This window comes from Vipera ursinii, assembly GCF_947247035.1.
Source record: "Vipera ursinii genome assembly, chromosome: 3".
NCBI classification, from domain to species: domain Eukaryota; kingdom Metazoa; phylum Chordata; class Lepidosauria; order Squamata; family Viperidae; genus Vipera; species Vipera ursinii.
Genome location: NC_139516.1, coordinates 110,575,199 through 110,594,604, shown reverse-complemented (window position 1 = coordinate 110,594,604; position 19,406 = coordinate 110,575,199). Strand labels below are relative to the sequence as shown.

General features: G+C 39.2%; 1 protein-coding gene across 1 annotated transcript in view; it reads left to right on the top strand.

The window, feature by feature from the left end:
* The window catches only part of RASAL2 (RAS protein activator like 2), a 236,233-nt gene that overhangs the window by 96,348 nt on the left and 120,479 nt on the right, over positions 1-19,406 (top strand). The window contains exons 2-3 of the mRNA XM_083358697.1: positions 614-741; positions 7,140-7,266. Of these exons, the coding sequence (XP_083214823.1) occupies positions 614-741; positions 7,140-7,266 (255 nt within the window). The remainder of the gene's footprint in view (positions 1-613; positions 742-7,139; positions 7,267-19,406) is intronic.

The following is a 19,406-nucleotide window of genomic DNA, read 5'->3' as shown; positions in this document are numbered from 1 at the left end:
TCCTAAGTATATGCCAGTTGCCAAGGACCCGAATTGTGATCATGTGAATGTGAGGATGCTGTGAGAGGCTAAGTGTGAAGACTGGTTAAAAGTCACTTTTTAAATACCATTGTAATTTTGAATAGTCACTACAAAACGAATGGTTGAAAGTTGAGGACCACCCGTGTTCCAATAGAGAAGATCACGGAACACACAATTCAGTTGGTTTAGACCAGGTTTTCTCAAACTCTTCAGCTCACTGAGCCCTTCATGAAGTTACAGAAAGAGTTAAATGTGATTTAGACTGCTTTCTGTGCATCTCCTTAGGTTAAATTTCACATTCAATCCATATTTCTTGGCATAGATACTGTATAGTATTGTTAAAGCCGGTTAGACTAACAAAGTGTGATAATTTGAGTAGGATTGCCTGGGGAGGTGGGTTGTTTATTGGATTGCTTTTACAAATTTGGTAAGCAAGTCCTACTATAAGATGCAGTCCTGACTATGCCCCGGTCCATGCATAAGTTTGCTCTGTTAATCTGCTAAATCTGTATTTAAAGTTTAAAGTTTATTATATTTGTATACAGCTGAGTGGGTAGCTGACATGTTCTAATCATACTATTTTTTTTTACAGATGTGAAAGGACCTGCAACTCATAGACTCTCTTGTGGTCAGTCCCCCGATTCAGAGACTATAATATGGGAGACAAAGTACTGTATTCTGACCAACAGCCAGCTTGTGTTGCTGAACAAGGAAAAGGAGGTAAGAGAGAATTTGTTTCTTCTGACTAGTATTGACCCCAGCAACATTTGAACAGATTCAAGTTCGTTTGTTTAAAGTATGTATATTTCATTCATTACCCTGAAAGGTTTCCAGTCTTCATCTGCTTCTTTAATTCTACCTGCCATCCTACACCACCCCACCCACCCAGCTATGAAGATAGAAATCTCACCGATTGCATGGGGCTTCTGGATGAAATTCTAGGTGCTTGTCACCTGTAAAGTCCTTCATAGGGCCTGGCTACTTGAGGGACACCTATTTTCCATATCATTTACCCATCTGGTGAATTCAGTTACAGTGGGCATACCCTGGGTCAGACATGTCAAACACAAGGCCTGGGGGCCGGATGCGGCCCACGAAGTGCTTTCATGTGGCCCGTGAAGCCATCCTGGAAAGAGTGAGGGAACAGCCTCCACTGCCTTGGCCCTGGCCCAGAGACCCTCCTCCTGCCAGAGACCCTCAGATCTGTCCCACTCCTGCCCAGGCCCCCATAGGCATCCTTAATGCAAACGATGTAGAGCTGGCCATGCCCATCTAGTAGGCCATACACACTCTAGCCACACCCACCCAGTAGGCCACGCCCACCCTGGCCATATCCACCCGCAATGCTGATGCGGCCGTCAATGAAGTTGAGCTTGACACCCCTTCCCTGGGACCTGTCGAATGAAGAAAGTCATCGAGGACCTAGGAACCATATATTTTGGGGAGAATTCCTGCCCTCTGGAATAATATCTCTCCAAAGAGAGGAAGAGGTATACAGGTAGTCCTCGACCTGTGACCATAATTTATTTCTGTTGCCAGGTGAGACAATTATTAAGGGAGATAGTTGTTTTGTGACTTTTTACGACCATTATTGCCACAATCGTAAAGTGAATCACTGCAGTTGTTAAGTTAGTAACCTGTTTGTTAAGTGAATCTGGTTTCCCCATTGACTTTGCTTGTCAGAAAGTCATAAAGGGGGATCATATGACTCTGGGACACTGCAACTGTCACAAGTACATGCCAATTGCCAAGCATCCAAATTTTGATCATGTGTTATACTATTACAAAGTTAAACTTCCCACCCCAATATGATGCAATCCACTATGTTTCTTAATAGAATAGTTTGGTGGGCTTTGTAACAGTACACCCAACCTCTCAATCCGCCTGGTAGAAATGACCTTGGTTCCCACGGGACACAAAATTGTTTAGACTAGCAGAAAACTTCCACTTCCCCCCTCCCATTCTCATGGCAACCTAGAATGAGCAAGATGGCTTCAGCCAGGTTTGTTGTAGAGTTGACACATAGTTTATGTTGTAAATTTTTTTTTCATGTTTTGACTCAAATAGTATGGAACAAAATAAGACGAGAAAGATTGACAGTATCCAGGGTGCAGTTAAAAAAAGAATGTACTGTAGGTATTGTCATTCTGTAGTTTTTTTTTCTTAGACAGTAATAGACTTTAGCCTAACGAGACATGAACAGTATGCTGCCCATTTGAGCTGCTGAATCGAATGACACAGATTTAACTTCAAAAACCTTTTGAAGTTCTTAGGAAAAAAGAGATTTTTGCCATGCCTTTGTTCTTTTTTAGTAGTCTAGGCAGCTGACTGGAAATGTAGAAAAGTGCATTAGTATTTTGTTAAAGCTGGAAAGATGTGTGTCCTTTTACAATTTATGCAGTTCTAAAGGACATTTCACTCAGCAAAAATAATATATTTTATCAAAGCCAGTTCTAAGCTGTTTCAAACAGAAATTTAACAGATGTAGGTTTGGCTCACCAACCATTGATGTGAAAGGTATATGTAGCCATAATGTCTGTGGAATCCTGTCCCAAACCATAGGTAACAAGCAGTTAATTTTGCCCCAAAACAGGGGCCATAATCTGATCTGGGTACCATTTTGGATAATTGTGTATTGTGCTAGACTAGAGGCAAGAACTGTAGGCCAGAGAGATAACATGGTCAGGTTTCGAGGAAGCAGCTAGTGGGATGAAAAATCAGTTCAGGAGTCAGCATAGTAGGTTAGTTTTCTTTGGGAACAAGTTATTGAGACTGAAGTAAAGATCTAAGGTTTTATGGAAAGAGCAGCCACAATGGACTCTTTTAGCATCTGGATAAAATTTCTGTATAATACCAATTAGTCTATGCTTTCTTACCACTGCTGTTACACTTCTTGGCAAGCTAGGCTTAAAATACTTGAACAAGCAACTAAGAATGCAGGAACTTTGATAGATAGTTTATTGTAGAAAAGCTGAGAACCCACAAATATCTTCAAGTCCCCAAATCCTGATGAAATACATTCTAGAATATGGAAGAAACTGGCTGACGACCATTTGGATCCTCTCTTAGTAAACTTTGAAAAATCCTGGAGCTTCTGGGGGGTGACAGAAAGTTGGAGAAGAGCAAATATGGTCCCTCACTTCAAAAAGGAAAGAAAAAAGAAGCACCAAATAATTATCAAGCACTAGTGAGCTTCAATACCCAGAAAGACATTGAAGCAAATGATAAAACAAGCTATTTGTAAAAGTAGCTTGAAGACAATTCTATGATTGCTAAGCATCAGCATGACTTTGTCAAAAAATAGGTCACACAAGACAAGCCTTCTCTCCTTCAACAAAGTAACTACTTTATTGAATAAGGAGAATGCTGTTCAGCAGAGTGTCTGCCAAGTTCCACATAAATTGTCATTGACAAGTTATTAAAATGTGGGTAGGCTGGCACTACAGTAAGGTAGCTCCATAACTGGCTGGGTAGCCACGTTTAGAGTGTCAACATCGATGGCTCTAGATTAGTTGGAGAGCAGTGATCAGCATGTTCCTTGGAGATCTTTCTTGGGGCTAACATTAACATTTTTATTAATGGGCTGGATAATAATATTGATTGGCTGGTTATACGATTTGCAGATGAAAAAGATTGGGAGGACTTTGCCAGTACATAGGATAAAGAACGAGATAGCAAGGGAATTTGAATAAAGTTGGGGAGGAAAGCTTCCAAACTCTTGGTCTTCCCCAAAGGGATCAAAAGCTGGCTGTGTAGCCTTTGCTTGTGGGATACAAGGACCCACACAGCCACATGGGGCTGGTTGGTCCCACGAGAACTCCCCCTCCCAAGCATTCATTAACAACTCCTAGTCTCCCAATCTTGGAACTCTTCATTTTTGTGGTTTTATAATGTAGTTTTATGTTAAAAAATTTTAATCCTAAATTATTCAGTTTTCAATATTTTATTATGTTGATTAAATTGTATAACACCCAAACCCTCTTTGTGAAGGAGATTGGTTTGGAAGAACCCATTATATAACAACTTGGTAACTGAGCATGATACTGAAAACTAAAAACCAACTGAACATGATACCTTGCTGTAACAGAGACGTTAATTATCAAACCTATCAGTACCAATGAATACTATTTATTACTACTAATAATAAAGCCACAAAATCTTAACATCAGCAAGCCAGAACTAGGAACTGTTGGGAATCAGGCTGCGCAAGCAGTAGACAAGCACACAAAGCTTCATTTGCACATGTGCAGAATCTAGGTTGCGCCCGCGAAACTATCCCCTACCCACCCACCGCAGCCACCACTGCCAGTCCGTGGAGGCAGAAAGGTTGGGGACCGCTGCTCTAGGTAGGAGGCCCAAATACCCTCCATTTTTGTTTTGGCAATGAACAGATTTATATCTGGTTGTTTTTCTCTATTGCACAAGAACTAACTTCTAAAGTTCTTGGCAGCAGCCAAGATTCAAAGGAAGTATCAGCTTAAGAGTCATAATGCACTTTCAAGCAAAACCAGGTAATTGGCAGAACTCAGCATTGACTCAAAGGCTGTACTGGTAGTTCTCATTTAGTGCCTGTATAATTTAGTGACCATTTGCAGTTAATAACTTTACAACCAGTTCCCACATTTATGATCTTTGCAAGTAGGTAAAGCAAAGGAAAGCTGAAGTAACAACATAAGAATGGTTGTGGTTTTACTCAATAATTACTTTGCTTAATGACTGAGCTGCTGATCCCAATTATAGGCACTAAGTGATGACTACCTGTGTGCGTGCGTGTGTGTGTGTGTGTGTGTGTGTGTGTGTATAATATTTTCATGCTTCTTTTTAAAAATTGTAGCCAACCTCTGCTTTATTAACCATAATAAACACAGATTGATAGATTGATTGTAAAGTTTTCTATAAACTTTCTCTTCACACTTAAACTGTACCTTCATGCTTTTAGACACCAGTAAGAGAGATGTGAAGCATTTTGGATTTCAAGGGAGAAGGATACTTTAGAGCAGGGGTTCTCAATCCCTGGTCCATGGACCAGTACCGGGCCACGGCATGCCAGAACTGGTCTGCACAAACAAGCAAAGCCCCATCCGCGGGATGCAGGCAACACACAAAACCACACACCCTTCGGTCCGTGGAAAAACCTTTCTCCACGGAACCGGTCCCTGGTACCCAAAAGGTTGGGGACCTCTACTTTAGAGTATATGTTGGTGTTCATGTAGCACTTATCAATAGCTTTTTAAACCAGACAATCTTTTTGACACTCATAATTTGGCATTATTAGTGTTTGCCATGGATAGTGTAGCACTAAAAGACTTTGAACCACTATACATATTTGTTGGAAGGTTGATTTCAATGTTCCTGGCATCTGAATTTGCCCTTGGAGGGCAAATATAGCCTACCCCCTTTGAATCAGAAAATTGAGAACAGTAGAGATCTGCTTTCTTCCCAACTGCTCTTCTTGCCAACCATGCTTCACTCCAGGAAATTACTTCTCGCACATTTTTTTATATAAAGTGTGAATCAGAATGCCAGCAGTACTCTCTTCCCAGATAAAGATTTGCAGTCTGTCCCTCTATTTTCTAAATCAGGATTAGGCAAGCGGATTTGCACCTGTGCAAGAGGATTTCCCTTCCTTGTCTCCTCATCACCATAGAGCAATTTTGGAGGACACACGGGGTGGGGGGAGGGATCAAGAGTCTCTTCTACTGGTATTACACAGATGGCATTGAATATTCTGAAGCCAAGGGACCCAGTTGCTCAGTCACTCCAGTTACAGCCACCACCAAACTGCTTTTTTGGAAGGGAAGAGTACAAATCTGCTTGCCTAATTCTGATTTAAAGCACAGGGGACTGCAAATCTTTATCTGGGAAGAGAGCAGTCCTGTCATTCTGATTCACACTTTCTATTAAAAAAATAACTTTATGCTGTAATCAATTATAACAAGTCTGATTAGAGTTGAAACATTTTAAAGTTACTAGAGAACTATTGGCAAGTGGTGAGACAATTATTCATCAGTTGTAAGCTAGTTTGAGCTCATGGTTTGCTACTTATTTATTTAGAAATGGATGCATTTCTGCAGAAATGATTTGGAAAAATCTTTACATTGCTAAAATGTCTTGCTGGATTTTTCATTCTTTTGATGTGAGAAATAAACAAACTGCAAATTATTTAATCATTAACCTTCGTGAATGCTATAAATTGCACAAACCTGTCTCTTTGAACATATACTGAGAACAAGCATATCTAAAATCATAAGCTAAAATGCCAACACTGTCAAAATTTTGTCCAACTGAAAACAGACATCTTAGCTAAAAGTCCAAAATGAAGCAAATAATTAAAGCTCTTGAGTAAAATTTCTACACAAGGTTGTCATAACTTCCTCATCAGCAATTCTTGGGCATCTTGAAAACAGAGGTTTTCTAGTATTTCATGCAGCAAAATCGTAATTTCAGGCCACTATTTCTGGATCATGACTTTGAAAATCCTTATCTAAACTCGTTTTACAAAAGCTCTTCCTACTGTAATTCAGTTTCTGTGTTTCTTAATAATTTGCTCTTTTTGTCAGTATATTATATATGCAACTCATTTGACAGCTCAACTGCCTGAAGGATGAAAATCTGATATCTTGCTTTCTGTACCACATGGTTGACCAAGTAAACTTGAACCATATTTCATATATCAGAAGGCAGTCGTGGAAGCTAAACAAACAAAAATGAATTCAGAATTCAGTGTCTAAAATTGATCATATCAAGATATCAACACAAACTCACTATACAGGACACAATGTTGATAGTGGTTGAGCATACATAATTGTTGCTTTTACCTCAACCACAATTATTACCCCCACTGATTATATCACACTGTACATTTTAAAAAAATAATACAGTTGAAAGAACATATAATTTAGAAAAGGGACCCCCAGATATTATTCACTGCATGTCCAAGGTCTTAGGTACCTTTCTAGGCATACAAAGTTAAATCTTGGCTCAGACATCGATGAAATATCTGCAATGTGCATTAGTAGTAAAGACTTTTGAACCAGAAAAGGTAAATTATCCTTCCAATATTCTTTAATATTGAGAGCTGAAAATTGTATCATTCCTGTATTCTTTTTCATGTACAGGTAGCAGTCGAAGGAGGACAAGAGCAGCCTGCAGAGCCCACCAAAGGGCGTTGTCTGCGACGTACTGTGAGTGTTCCTTCAGAGGGTCAGTTTCCTGACTATCCACCAGAGGGAGCGACTAAGCTTGGTAATTATATAAGGAAACTTAGTGTTCTACGCCAATATTTCCCGTTCAAGAAACCACATCCTGCTGTACTGTAATAATCTTGTCTGAACTAAAAGCCTTTTAGGAATGTTCCAGGAAAGGCCATATAGCAGTGTCATTCTGAATTGATACTGAACTGTTTATTTGCTTTGTGGATTTACCTGAATTAGTTATGTTCCTGTTACATTTCAAGTTGGAAGCTGATAGACTACAAAGACTACGTTTGAAGTTTACAGCCTCGGGTTCATAGCCATTTATCTTGGCCTTTGGGAATAAGTGCAGAATCTTTTTATGTTGGTTTAGAATGTCTCCTGCTACTTGTTGGAGTTGCTTAGTTAAGACTTTAATTTTCCTACAGTGTCGGAGCCCTTAGTTTCTGCAAGGACTAAACTATCATACAGTATAAAAATTTGTAATTTTTACTATTTGGTATCCCTGTTCTGTTTGATGTAACAGCAGTTCATATAACTGTTGTTTAAATAAGCACCTGGTGTAAAGGAAAAGGGGAGAGGTAAAAATTAAGAAGCCCTGGATTACAAGAGTGGATTTCCCTCCCAGCATCCTGGTGTCACAGTACATAAAAAATAGTGCCTTTGGCATTTTGATAGACAGCTGATAGGATAGACTAAGTCATGAGTGGTTTTCTTTTTTCATTAATTCACAAATCTGACATCTTTATTAGGTATATATGGATAAGGAAATATTTTTACAGCAGTGCAAACGGTTTCCCCTGCTATAATTGCCCAAGAGATACAAACTTCCTACTCCTTCTTATCTTTCTTTGCCTAGTTTATGCAGAATTAGCCGGGGAGGAATTCTTAATGATGGGTTATGAGCATGACCATTCAACGCATCTAAACAATATATTAAAGACCTGGAAGCCTGACAGGATGCTACTACCGAAGAACATTTTTCTGAGAAGTCAAACCCCTTTTTACAAACCAGTAAGATACTTACAGGGATGCGGTGGCTCAGTGGGTTAGGACACTGAGCTTGTCGATCAGAAGGTCGGCAGTTTGGCGGGTCGAATCCCGAGTGCCGCGTAGCAGAGTGAGCGCCTGTTACTCGTCCCAGCTTCTGCCAACCTAGCAGTTTGAAAGCACGTAAAAATGCAAGTAGAAAAATAGGGACCGCCACGGTGGGAAGGTAACAGCGTTCCATGCGCCTTTGGCATCTAGTCATGCCGGCCACATGACCACGGAGACGTCCTCGGACAAGCGCTGGCTCTTCGGCTTTGAAACGGAGATGAGCACCGGCCCGTAGAGTCGGAAACGACTAGCACGCGTGTGCGGGGGAACCTTTACCTTTACCTTACTAAGATACTTACACTACATAAAGGTTCCAAATTGCGAAGAGCACTAACTTTAGCATGCTTCAGCACTTTCCCTCCATAGTTTTGCAGTACCCATATAAAAAAGTCCCTTGAAAGCTAAGGCTGTGCCCCTTTGGACAAAGATCTGTTGAAATGACAACTCATGTCTTGCTATATTTCACCTTCTACAAAGATTCAATGTTTTACCAGGTACACCAGCCAGAAAATTGTGATCCTTTTTATGTACAGTTATTGTTATCAGATCAGTATTGATTCAGGCTCCTTGAACGTAGCAAAATTTTGTTCCAATGCCTGTAAAATTAGGCAGACCCGTCCATTTATGAACCCACCACCAGTTGTAATATTTTATCTTGTTTCGATTTTACTTTTTTTATTAATGTGTTTCTGTTTGAAATTCTGGTCAGTGACCATAACAAAAATTCTATTCTACTAGTGTGAGGTTGAATCCTGGAAATTTATGGTAAAAGTCATGAGAAAAATAAATATCCCTTGTTATTACCATTTTTTTTGTATCCAAAATTACTTTATTTCACATCCTTCAAGGTTACAAAGGAAAGTTCACTTCGCACACAACCATGATATTAAATTCTATGTCACAGACTTCCTGAAAAATAAGCCAGACTATATCAAGATATAAATGCCCTGGTGTCCCTGCTGTCTCAAATTTAGTCTTTAGCAGCTGGTCACCTAGATAAAGCCTCTAATTAATTTCTTGGAACTTATTAGATGCAGATATACAAATGCTCCCTCTTGCACATCACCCTACCTGTTTATCCGGGGATAATGCAGTATTGAATCATTTGCCCTACTTCGTTGGGATGGCATCGTGGAATGACTAGTTGGAATGACTAGAATGTTGAAAGAGCACTCTGCTGTCTTGATGGCCAATGTGCTACTGAAGGGAAGAATGCATAAGGGGCAATCACAAATGAGTGGAAGGGAATTTGTATCTTAGCCATTAGCATTTTGTGGTTAGAGTCATCATGGGAGGATTTGTGAAATGTTTACCAAACAGTATAGTTTACTCATTTCTGTTTATTGTCAAGAAAGCATTGTAGGCAATGTGATCTTGATTTTTAAAAAGGAAAATAAAAGTTACGAAATGCATAGAAATATAACTTATCAGGTGAAATGTATTACTACGTTCACCTGGCAATCTTGAAATGAAGAGAAGATATGCAGATGTTTTGTTAACAAATTATGCCAGAGGTTTACCATGAGCTAATTCTGTGAATACTGCCAATATTTTAGCCCTAAATTCAAATGGTAATTCCTCTTTTCCCATATATATAGATGGAAAGATGGAAAGGGCAGAATAAGTACTTAGAAAAAAATAATGAAGGAAGGCTGAAATAATGTCTCTGAGTCACACTGTTTTTCTATTAGTTTCCCATTAACTCATTAGTTTTGGTTAGTTTAGGATTAGTTGTTTGGGTGAATTTCATAATTTGAAGGTCATGCTTTGCAGCAAGTAAAATGGCATTCTCTCTCTCTTAAAAATTAGAAGGAAAATTGATGTCATGCTGAAGAGCATTGGATGTGACTGAAGCAAAAAGAAAAAAAAGAAAAAACAGATGGCACAAAGCAGCATGTGCTACCAGCAACGCTGGCAACAGCTGTACCCAAAATAGCTTTGGAATGACCACCAAGTGCTAGAAGGCACAGGAGAAGAGAGAAAATAGCTAAGACAGCAGTTGTGGTGTAGAGCTATCCCTCCCTTCAATGTACAGACATGCAGATGATATCTGGCTACTTTTAATTAGCAAACATTTTATTCAGTGAAAAATAGTAACTGAAGGTTGATGTTGATTTTCCATTATATGCCCTACCTTGTGTATTGTAGTGCTTTGGCCATTTGATTTGTACTTTGGAGGGCTGGGTTCAAACCCCTTGATGGCATTGAACTTTAAGATTAACATAAGCCATGAAAGTGGGTATACAATAGCATCAGTTATTAGATGCAGTAGTGAAAACATACTGATATGGCTGTTGCAAGCCTTCATCGCTTCAGATTCTGTTATCAGGTTATGAGCTCAAATGTTTTTACTAGGATGAAAGACCCTCCTTGGATATCACAGGAAAATATCCAGTCACAAGAATATTGAAAATCTGTTCCTGATAAAAGTGAGAATAAATTCAATAAATTTGTTAAAATAAATTAATAAATTTAATTTAATAAAATAATAAAATAAATTTATTAAAAGAGCAACTCTGGTCATATTTCTAAAAATTTGGTCATGTTATATAAAAATGTGTCAACTTCAGTAACTACCCCCTACCTCTATGATTTTATGTAATGTCCCAACTGGGAAAGCTATCTATTGGCAAACAGTTTGCCTTTGATCATTGATGGGTCATTATTACACATTGTTATAAAGGGGGGTCTCAGTGTTCATCACCTTGTGCAACCGCTCCTCAGTACTTTAATTACATTTCCAGCTGCAAAGAGACAGGATCTAGACTTCTGGCTGACGGTTCACTAAGGTGTGTATCTACATCTGAGTCTTTGAAATATTCTATTTATTTTATTTTTTATTTATTTTTATTACATTTATATCCCGCCCTTCTCCGAAGACTCAGGGCGGCTTACAAGCTTAGCAGTAGCCTTCATTCTATGTATATGCCTGCTTGTTAGGGCTTTCACACACACCCCAAGTGGCATTATTACAAAGTCAGCTTATTGCCCCCAACAATCTGGGTCCTCATTTTACCTACCTCGGAAGGATGGAAGGCTGAGTCAACCTTGAGCCTGGTGGGATGCGAACCTGCACTAATTGCAGGCAGCTGGTGTTACTTAAGGAGGCATCAGCCCACTGCTCCACCAAGGCTCACCAAGGCTCTATTTGATTATAGGATACATTTTATTTTATTTTTATTTGCTTTTTGTTCACTGAAGGAAGTCATCCTCAGAATCTTTCTTGAGATGAACTGTTTTAATCATTATCCTGTATGCTTTTCTAAAAAAAATACTTTCTATTTCAATGGTTTTCATATTAAAACTATAACAGGCAGTTTTCTTGTAATCAATGTGGAAAATGTTCTTTTGGGGTTCTTCCAAGTAGCTCATTGGTTCTCTTTTGAAAAAAACAAACAAACAAGAAGCTACATGTAAAACTCCTTTAGCTATTCTGCTTCTGTATTTCCATTATTACCTCATTTGTTCATCTATAACAGACATGTCAAACTCGTGACGTCATGTGACATCGTGCAATGTATCGGGACTGTTTACCCATTGCCGGTAATGAGGTGGGTGCAGCTTCTGCGAGACGCATCCGGCCCAGGCCGGCACTTTGACACCCCTGATCTATAATAAGTTTTTTGATTAAATTAATTAAAATATATAAATAAGAAGTAGCCTGCTTTATCAAATTATGAGGCTTGGGGGGGGGACAGGAATCCTCAGACTCATCTATTAAAAATGCACTTCAGAGGATGGCAACTGATAGGGCAAATCTCTGTCTAATCAAAGTTTCATTTCCCAGGAAAAAGATCTGACACCATAGCAAGCCTGTAATTAGCAGCAGCACAGCTTTCTGTTCCTTTGCTCTAATTGGGAAGAAGACAAAATACTATTTTAGATTCCCTTGTGTTTGGAAAGCTCTAATTGTTGCAAATGAAGGAAAGCTCGCCTAAAATGAGGTGTAGGGAACAGAAATTAATGACCATACTCTCTTGAAGGAGTTCTGCCTTTTCATTATCTTATAGGCTAGAATTCAAGCTTGGTTCATTAGGGACTAACAATTCTACCTAACAGCAAGAAGGATGAAAACAGGGAGAGCATGCTACGCTGAACATTCTACCCCACTGGGCTATTCCACATGGATGCATGCTCATTTTTCCATTTAACTTTAGATTATACATACCTCAGATAATTGGCACCATGATCTGATATTGCTAAAGGTTTCTGCTGATCACAGTATGATCTGCTCCTCCTCCTATGTGTTGCTACTGCTTCTTCACCATTTTTGTTGTCGTCTTTGCCTCCAGGGAACATTTAATTTTTCTTAGCAAAGGCAGCATTATACAACTACTTTATGTTAAACAAAAGCACTAAGTAATAGAAGTATAAAGGTTTCACATACAGGGGAGTTTTTACAAATGACTCAACAATCATAAAGATTGTTCTGTCCAAATAAGAGTCTTTCATGCAGATAAAAATAAATGTCATGTTTTTAGGAAGTAGGTTGACATCTGATTTTTACTCTCCTTCAGCCCAAAGCAGAGGACTTCTCACTAGGTCTGTGCAATACCTCAGGTCTGATTCAGAGGACGGTGTTAGAGATCAGTGGAAAGTGGAAAGAGGGGTACATAACTAAGGCAGGATATCAGCAAATAGCCCGAATCTGCAAAGATGAAGTCAGGAAAGCGAAGGCTCAAAATGAACTTACTAAGGCTTGCCACAAAAGTAAAAAAACCCTCAAAAGCTTCTTTCAACATGTGAAAAACAATAAAATAGTCAAGGAAACAATTGGTCCATTGAGAAAGTGACAAGAAGATGACAAGCAATAGGGAGAAAGCAGAAATGCTTAACTCATTTTTTGCATCTGTCTTTACACAAAAGGAAAAAACAGTCCAACCTATCAAAACAGAACTGTGAAATATTAGGAATTAGATTAGGAATGCAAGTTAAAATAGGCAAGAAAATGATAAGTGAGCACCTGTCAGCCCTAGAGGAGTTTAAATTACCAGGATCAGGTGGATTATACCCCAAGGTTCTGAAGGGACTGGCAGATGTGATCTCTGAACCACTGAACTAACTCTATCTTTGAAAGATTCTGGAGCACTGTGAAACTACCAGAGGACTGGAACATAGCTGATGTAGTTCCCATGTTCAAAGAAGAAAAAAATAGATCCATGAAACTGCAGACCTATCAATACCTGGGAAGATTCTGGAAAAGATAATCAAGCAATGAATTAACAAACACCTAGAGGCAAACATGGGTTTGTCAAAAACAAACCATGCCAGACAAATCTTATTGCATTTTTTGACAAACTGACAAAATTAGTGGACCAGTGGAATGCTGTGGATATAACTTACTTGGACTTCAGTAAGACATTTGATAAAATAGACCACAACCTACTACTTGATAAGATAGAAAAATGTGGGTTAGACAGCATCACCACCAGACAGATTCATAACTGGTTGACCAACCATACTCATTGTGTAGTCCTCAATGGAACTGCATCTACATAGAGGGAAGTATACAGTAGGGCAGACATGTCAAACACAAGGCCCGGGGGCCAGATCCGGCCCGCGAAGTGGTTTCCTGCGGCCCGCGAAACCATCCTGGAAACAGTGAGGGAATGGCCCCCGCTGCCTTGGCCCTGGCCCAGAGACCCTCAGATCTGTCCCACTCCTGCCCAGGCCCCCATAGGCACCCTTGATGAGAACCATGTAGAGCTGGCCACGCCCACCCAATAGGCCATATGCACTCCGGCCACGCCCACCCAGTAGGCCACGCCCACCCTGGCCACGCCCACCCAGCCCCCAGAGGGCAACCGCCATGCTGATGCGGCCCTCAGTGAAACTGAGTTTGACACCCCTGCAGTAGGGTATTCCAAGGCTCTTATTTAGGCCCAGTACTCTTCAATATCTTCATCAATTATTTGGATGAGGGGATAGATGGGGAATTCATCAAATTTGCAGACGACACTAAGCTGGCAGGAATAGCCAATACTTCAGAAAATAGGCTTAAAATACAGAAGGATCTTGACAGATTTGAACATCGGGCCCTATCTAACAAAATAAAATTCAATGGTGAAAAAAATAAGGTTATACATTTAAGCAAGAAAAACTAAATGCACAGGTACAGTATAGGTAGTACCTCACTCAATAGTAGTAACTGTGAGAGGGATCTTGGAGTCCCAGTGGACAATCACTTAAATATGAGCCAGCAGTGTGCTGCAGCTGCCAAAAAAGCCAACACAGTGCTAGGCTGCATTAACAGAGGGATAGAATCAAGATCATGTGAAGTGTTTTAATACCACTTTATAATGCCTTGGTAAGACCACACTTGGAATACTACATCCAGTTTTGGTCACCACAATGTAAAAAAAGATGTTCAGACTCTAGAAAGAGTGCAGAAAAGAGCAACAAAGATGATTAGGGGACTGGAGGCTAAAACATATAAAGAACAGTTGCTGGAATTGGGTATGTTTAGTTTAATGAAAAGAAGGACTAGGGGTGACATGATAGCAGGGTTCCAATATCTCAGGGATTGCCACAAAGAAGAGGGAGTCAAGCTATTCTCCAAAGCACCTGAGGGTGGGACAAGAAGCAATGGATGTAAACTAATCATGGAAAGAAGCAACCTAGAACTAAGAAGAAATGTCCTGACATTTAGAACAATTAACCAGTGGAACAACCTGCCTCCAAAAGCTGTGAATGCTCCAATGCTGGAAGTTTGAAGAAGAGATTCAACAACCATTTGTATGAAAAGTATAGGGTTTCCTGCCTGAGTAGGGGGTTAGACTTGAAGACCTCCAAGATCCCTTCCAACTCTGTTATTCTGTTCTGTTCTACTCTACTCTACTCTACTCTACTCTACTCTACTCTACTCTACTCTACTCTACATCTGGATAAAGAGTTTCACTAGACTGAGTCTCAAGCTGAGCCACAGGACTTACCTGAAGTGAGTGGACCAGTGAAAGAGACATAGACTGAACCAAGTTAGGCGTGATCCTGAGACCTGCCATATGCTATAAATTAGAAAGGGAAGAGCAAAGAAAGTCAAGCTGTATACTTGAAAGAAAAAGTATTTTATATTCTAGCTTTAAAGAGAATATATATAGCTCAGGGTGGAGCTATGGAGTCCTTAGTGTTCTTTGAGCTTAATAGTTTGCTTGCAGACATGAAGAAGCCATCAATAGACATACACAGATGAATCATATTTATACAGCATTCAAAAGAGACAGTAAAGAAAGCTAAGAAGGAGACAAAAAAATCAGAAACCATCAGCTCTAGAAACCAGCCAAGCAAGGATTAACATCAGACAACAATATAACAAAAAACAGTTCCCTAATCAAAGAACTAAAAAGGAGGAGGAAACCACACTCCCACCAATACTGACAGGGAAAGCTATTGTCAATGCTGCTAACATCAGATGTTCTTGCTTTTACAACAGATGGAAATGCAGCCATTTTTCTCTATTGCTTTTAGAGTTAGTTGATGCTGGGAGGAGGAATGTGGATGAAAGTCCAGCTAGTCATAACAATAACTCAGCCGTGGGAACCCAAGGTCATTGGGTCCAGAGTTGATAGAGTTTTGGTGGACTGGAGAGCTGGGGAGAAAGCCCGTGCTTCAAGCTGATTGGGGGAATGTGATTTATGACTGTTTATTGGAGGAGGGAATTGTGCTTTGTTATTTTGTATCCAGGGGAGGGGAATTTAGTTTTTGGTTTCAACTATGTAATGCCGATACTTTGTTTCTCAAATAAAAGATTCTTTAAGGTAAACAATACCTCGAAGTTCTTTTGACGAGTTTCATCTGTCGGAACCATGACAGCTATTGCATATAAACAGGCAGCAAATCCCACATTTACTACCACTGATAATGTTACCTTGTCAGATAATGAAATTTCTTCAGTCAAACAACCAAACTCAGAGAGCACCAAGGATTCCACACGTTCTTCCTTTTTAGGAAAAAAAAAGGAAGCACTGCTCTAATTCCAAAGTAAATGCACTTTACTTATGAGCAAAATCTTTTAATTTCTAATCAATTTAGCCATGTTAAGCTAATAAGTTAGGAAGGGCAAGATTCTTGATTACATTGAATTAGGAACAATAAGATTCTCAATTCCTTCTGATGTTTTGTGTAATATGTGCCACGTGATTTACTAGAAATTAGAAGTAAAAATTATACAAAATATTCCCTGTGGCATCAGTATCAAGTGTCCTTGAGAAAGATACATATCCAGTGCAACCTAAGATTAGAGACTGGATAGTTGAAGACTGAGGTAACAGTTAATAGATATTGGCTTATCCTGAAAGGACTGATACATTTGCCCTGTCTGACTAAACTTAATCGTCACAATCTCAGGTAGCTTTGGAGAAAGTCTCATCACAGGGTCTTTCTCTGAATTTTCTACATCTTTTAGAATTTAAGCAGACTAAAAAAATTGAAAGAGAAAGATATTCAGACATTATATATAAAAATGAAAGTGGGCTGACCTCAGAGCACATCAAATATCCAGCAGAACATATGGAGTGCGTCCAGCTATTTCATTACATTCCTCATTTTGCCCTTTTATGAAATATTCTTCTTTAAGGCCAGGTTTAACATCTCTCAGCAGTTTTATATGGAAGATTTAGTAACACCCCTATAGCTTGCCGAGCCTTTCCCTGCAGCTCCAATATTTCATATGTTGCTATATTGTTCCTTTTCAAATTACAGCTGAAGAAAACTCATCTGTTCTTCATTATTATATGTCCCAGCTCAGTTAGATGAAAGTTATAGAAACTTTTTTTAATCAGTGAAGAAAACTTTCATTGCATATAATGGTTTAAAGTTTTGCATGGCGTTTGTTAATATCTGCAAGGATATGACGTTAGGTTCTGTTAAATAATATGCATTCTGTAGACAATTTTACATCATTAGTGTTTAAATATCATTTTATTTTTATATTTTTCTTGAGTTCTGATATTTAAACTGATTGGTTGGTTGGTTGGTTGGTTAGATGCAGGAAGGCTTACACAGATGTATCTATATAGTCACCAGGATTTGACTGAAGGAAATTTTATCTTTACTTGTGCTTTACAAACCTAAAAGCTGGAGCAAGTTTAGAATCCTTTCAACATAAGGTAGAAGCTTGTTCCAGCCTCATTAGAAGACAGATGATCAATTTGCCTTAAAGATGTTCTTTTTTTACTAGAGAAAAAGAATAGTTCATAGCAAAAAGAAGAAAAAAATGGAAAAGGAAGAATAAAATCTTTCAACCATTCAGTTGGGAGATCACTTAATCAACTCATTCATGATAAGCACCTCCAAGTCTCATACAGATTTTTTTTCCCACCTCCACCCCCAAAGACACTGAGATGCCGAAGCTTGTGTGGGCTAGCAGTGCTTCATACCCAGGAGGTTCCAGGTTTTGTTCTACGAGAAGGCCCTGCTTCTGACTCAAGGCTGATTCTTATTGATACATGGGGCACTTTTACATCTGTATCATTGCCAGTGAGGGAAAAAACCCAGGAAATGGAACTTATTTGTATTTCTCCTCCTCCCTTGTCAGGTGTTTCTGAAATATATAGCAGTGACTGGAGGCTTTTCCAAATCCTTGCATGGTTCAGGTTAGGACAGGTTTGTAGTAGTCACTTGATCTTCTGAGTAAATATTTACAAAAACCGCCTACTTTCGGTTACAGGATGACATCATTTTATGTGCTTAACAACCATTCCAGGAGGAGGTGCCAAGGGAATTGAGAAACAAGTGGATGGAATAGGGCTTTTACACCTTGGAATGGGCAATATGAAATTACAGTCACATTATAGTGATAGAATCTTGAAAGCCTGGCTGTGTTCCCTTTCCCTCCTTCTTATGCCCCAGTGAAGAAGGATGAGGCCAATCTGATCTTTTCTCTGGACTTAACACATGCTTTTATTTCTACAGCTGTTTCTGTGTACTTTATCCAAGATCATCACTTTGGCTCATTATACTACCTTCATAGTAGCTTTCTTTTCCCTGTTGGAGTTATGGGAATGAATGCCAGATTTACTCACACCCCCCCCTTTTTTTTGCATCTCCTCTAGATCATTAAATGCTTCCTGCGGTACAGAGGTAGAAATACTAGGCAGTTCTGTCCTTTCTTCCGGCTGTTGTCTGGGTCAGCTCCCTCAGTTGCCATAAGGGAGCTGGCAGATCCTGCAGCCTACAGATTGATAGAGCTGGGGACTCTCCCTGGCTGCATGCCAGCTAGTTCCAGAGAGGCCATACTGCTGTGAAGTACCTAATAATTTTTTTATTCTGAGACCCACAGTCACTTTGTAAGGTGGCAGATCATGGGGATGATGGGGTTTTCCTGGGAATTTTAGATGAACATGCAAAATATGGATATTTATCTAATTGTAGATGGTCCTTCCCTTAGGTCTTGGATTCAGAATAGCCTCTGCTTCACAAAAGCTGAGTTTTACTGGCAAGGGTAGAAGTCATTCCTAAAGGCAAATGAACATTTCTTTTTTGCTTTGAAAAAGAAAAAAAATAAAGTACACATTTCATTCATTTTTTTGAGGAACTCTGCTACCAACTACCTTTCTTTCAACAAATCAGATGAACAATATGCAGTAGTGAGGCACACATTCTCTTTAGCAACCTAACCTTATCTCATAGATTGTACTGAGGTTGTCACAGAATAACTGAAGCAGAATAAATCTACAATGCTAACATTCCTCATTTATCCAATTCCAAGGATCTTTGCTGCAAAAGTGCTATATCCTTCATAGAAATGCTAGCTTATTGACCTACTCAATACAACAAACAACTAGTAACTGTCCAAGCACTGAAAAGACATGGGAAAAATATTATGATAAAATACTTGAAATTCTTTAGAAAAATCTGACTGATTATTTTGCTAAGCTTGTAAGCCGCCCTGAGTCTTCGGAGAAGGGCGGGATATAAATGGAATTAAAAAATAAAATAAAGAAAATTATTATTAACCATGCTAACAGTGATAAGGTTAATACACTTCCTAAATATTCCTATAAATTATTGCAGTAGTCTTATCAGCACCACTTATCAACATTATGCCAAGGAAATGACACTGTATTTTATCCACATAAATGGGAGAGTAACTTTAAA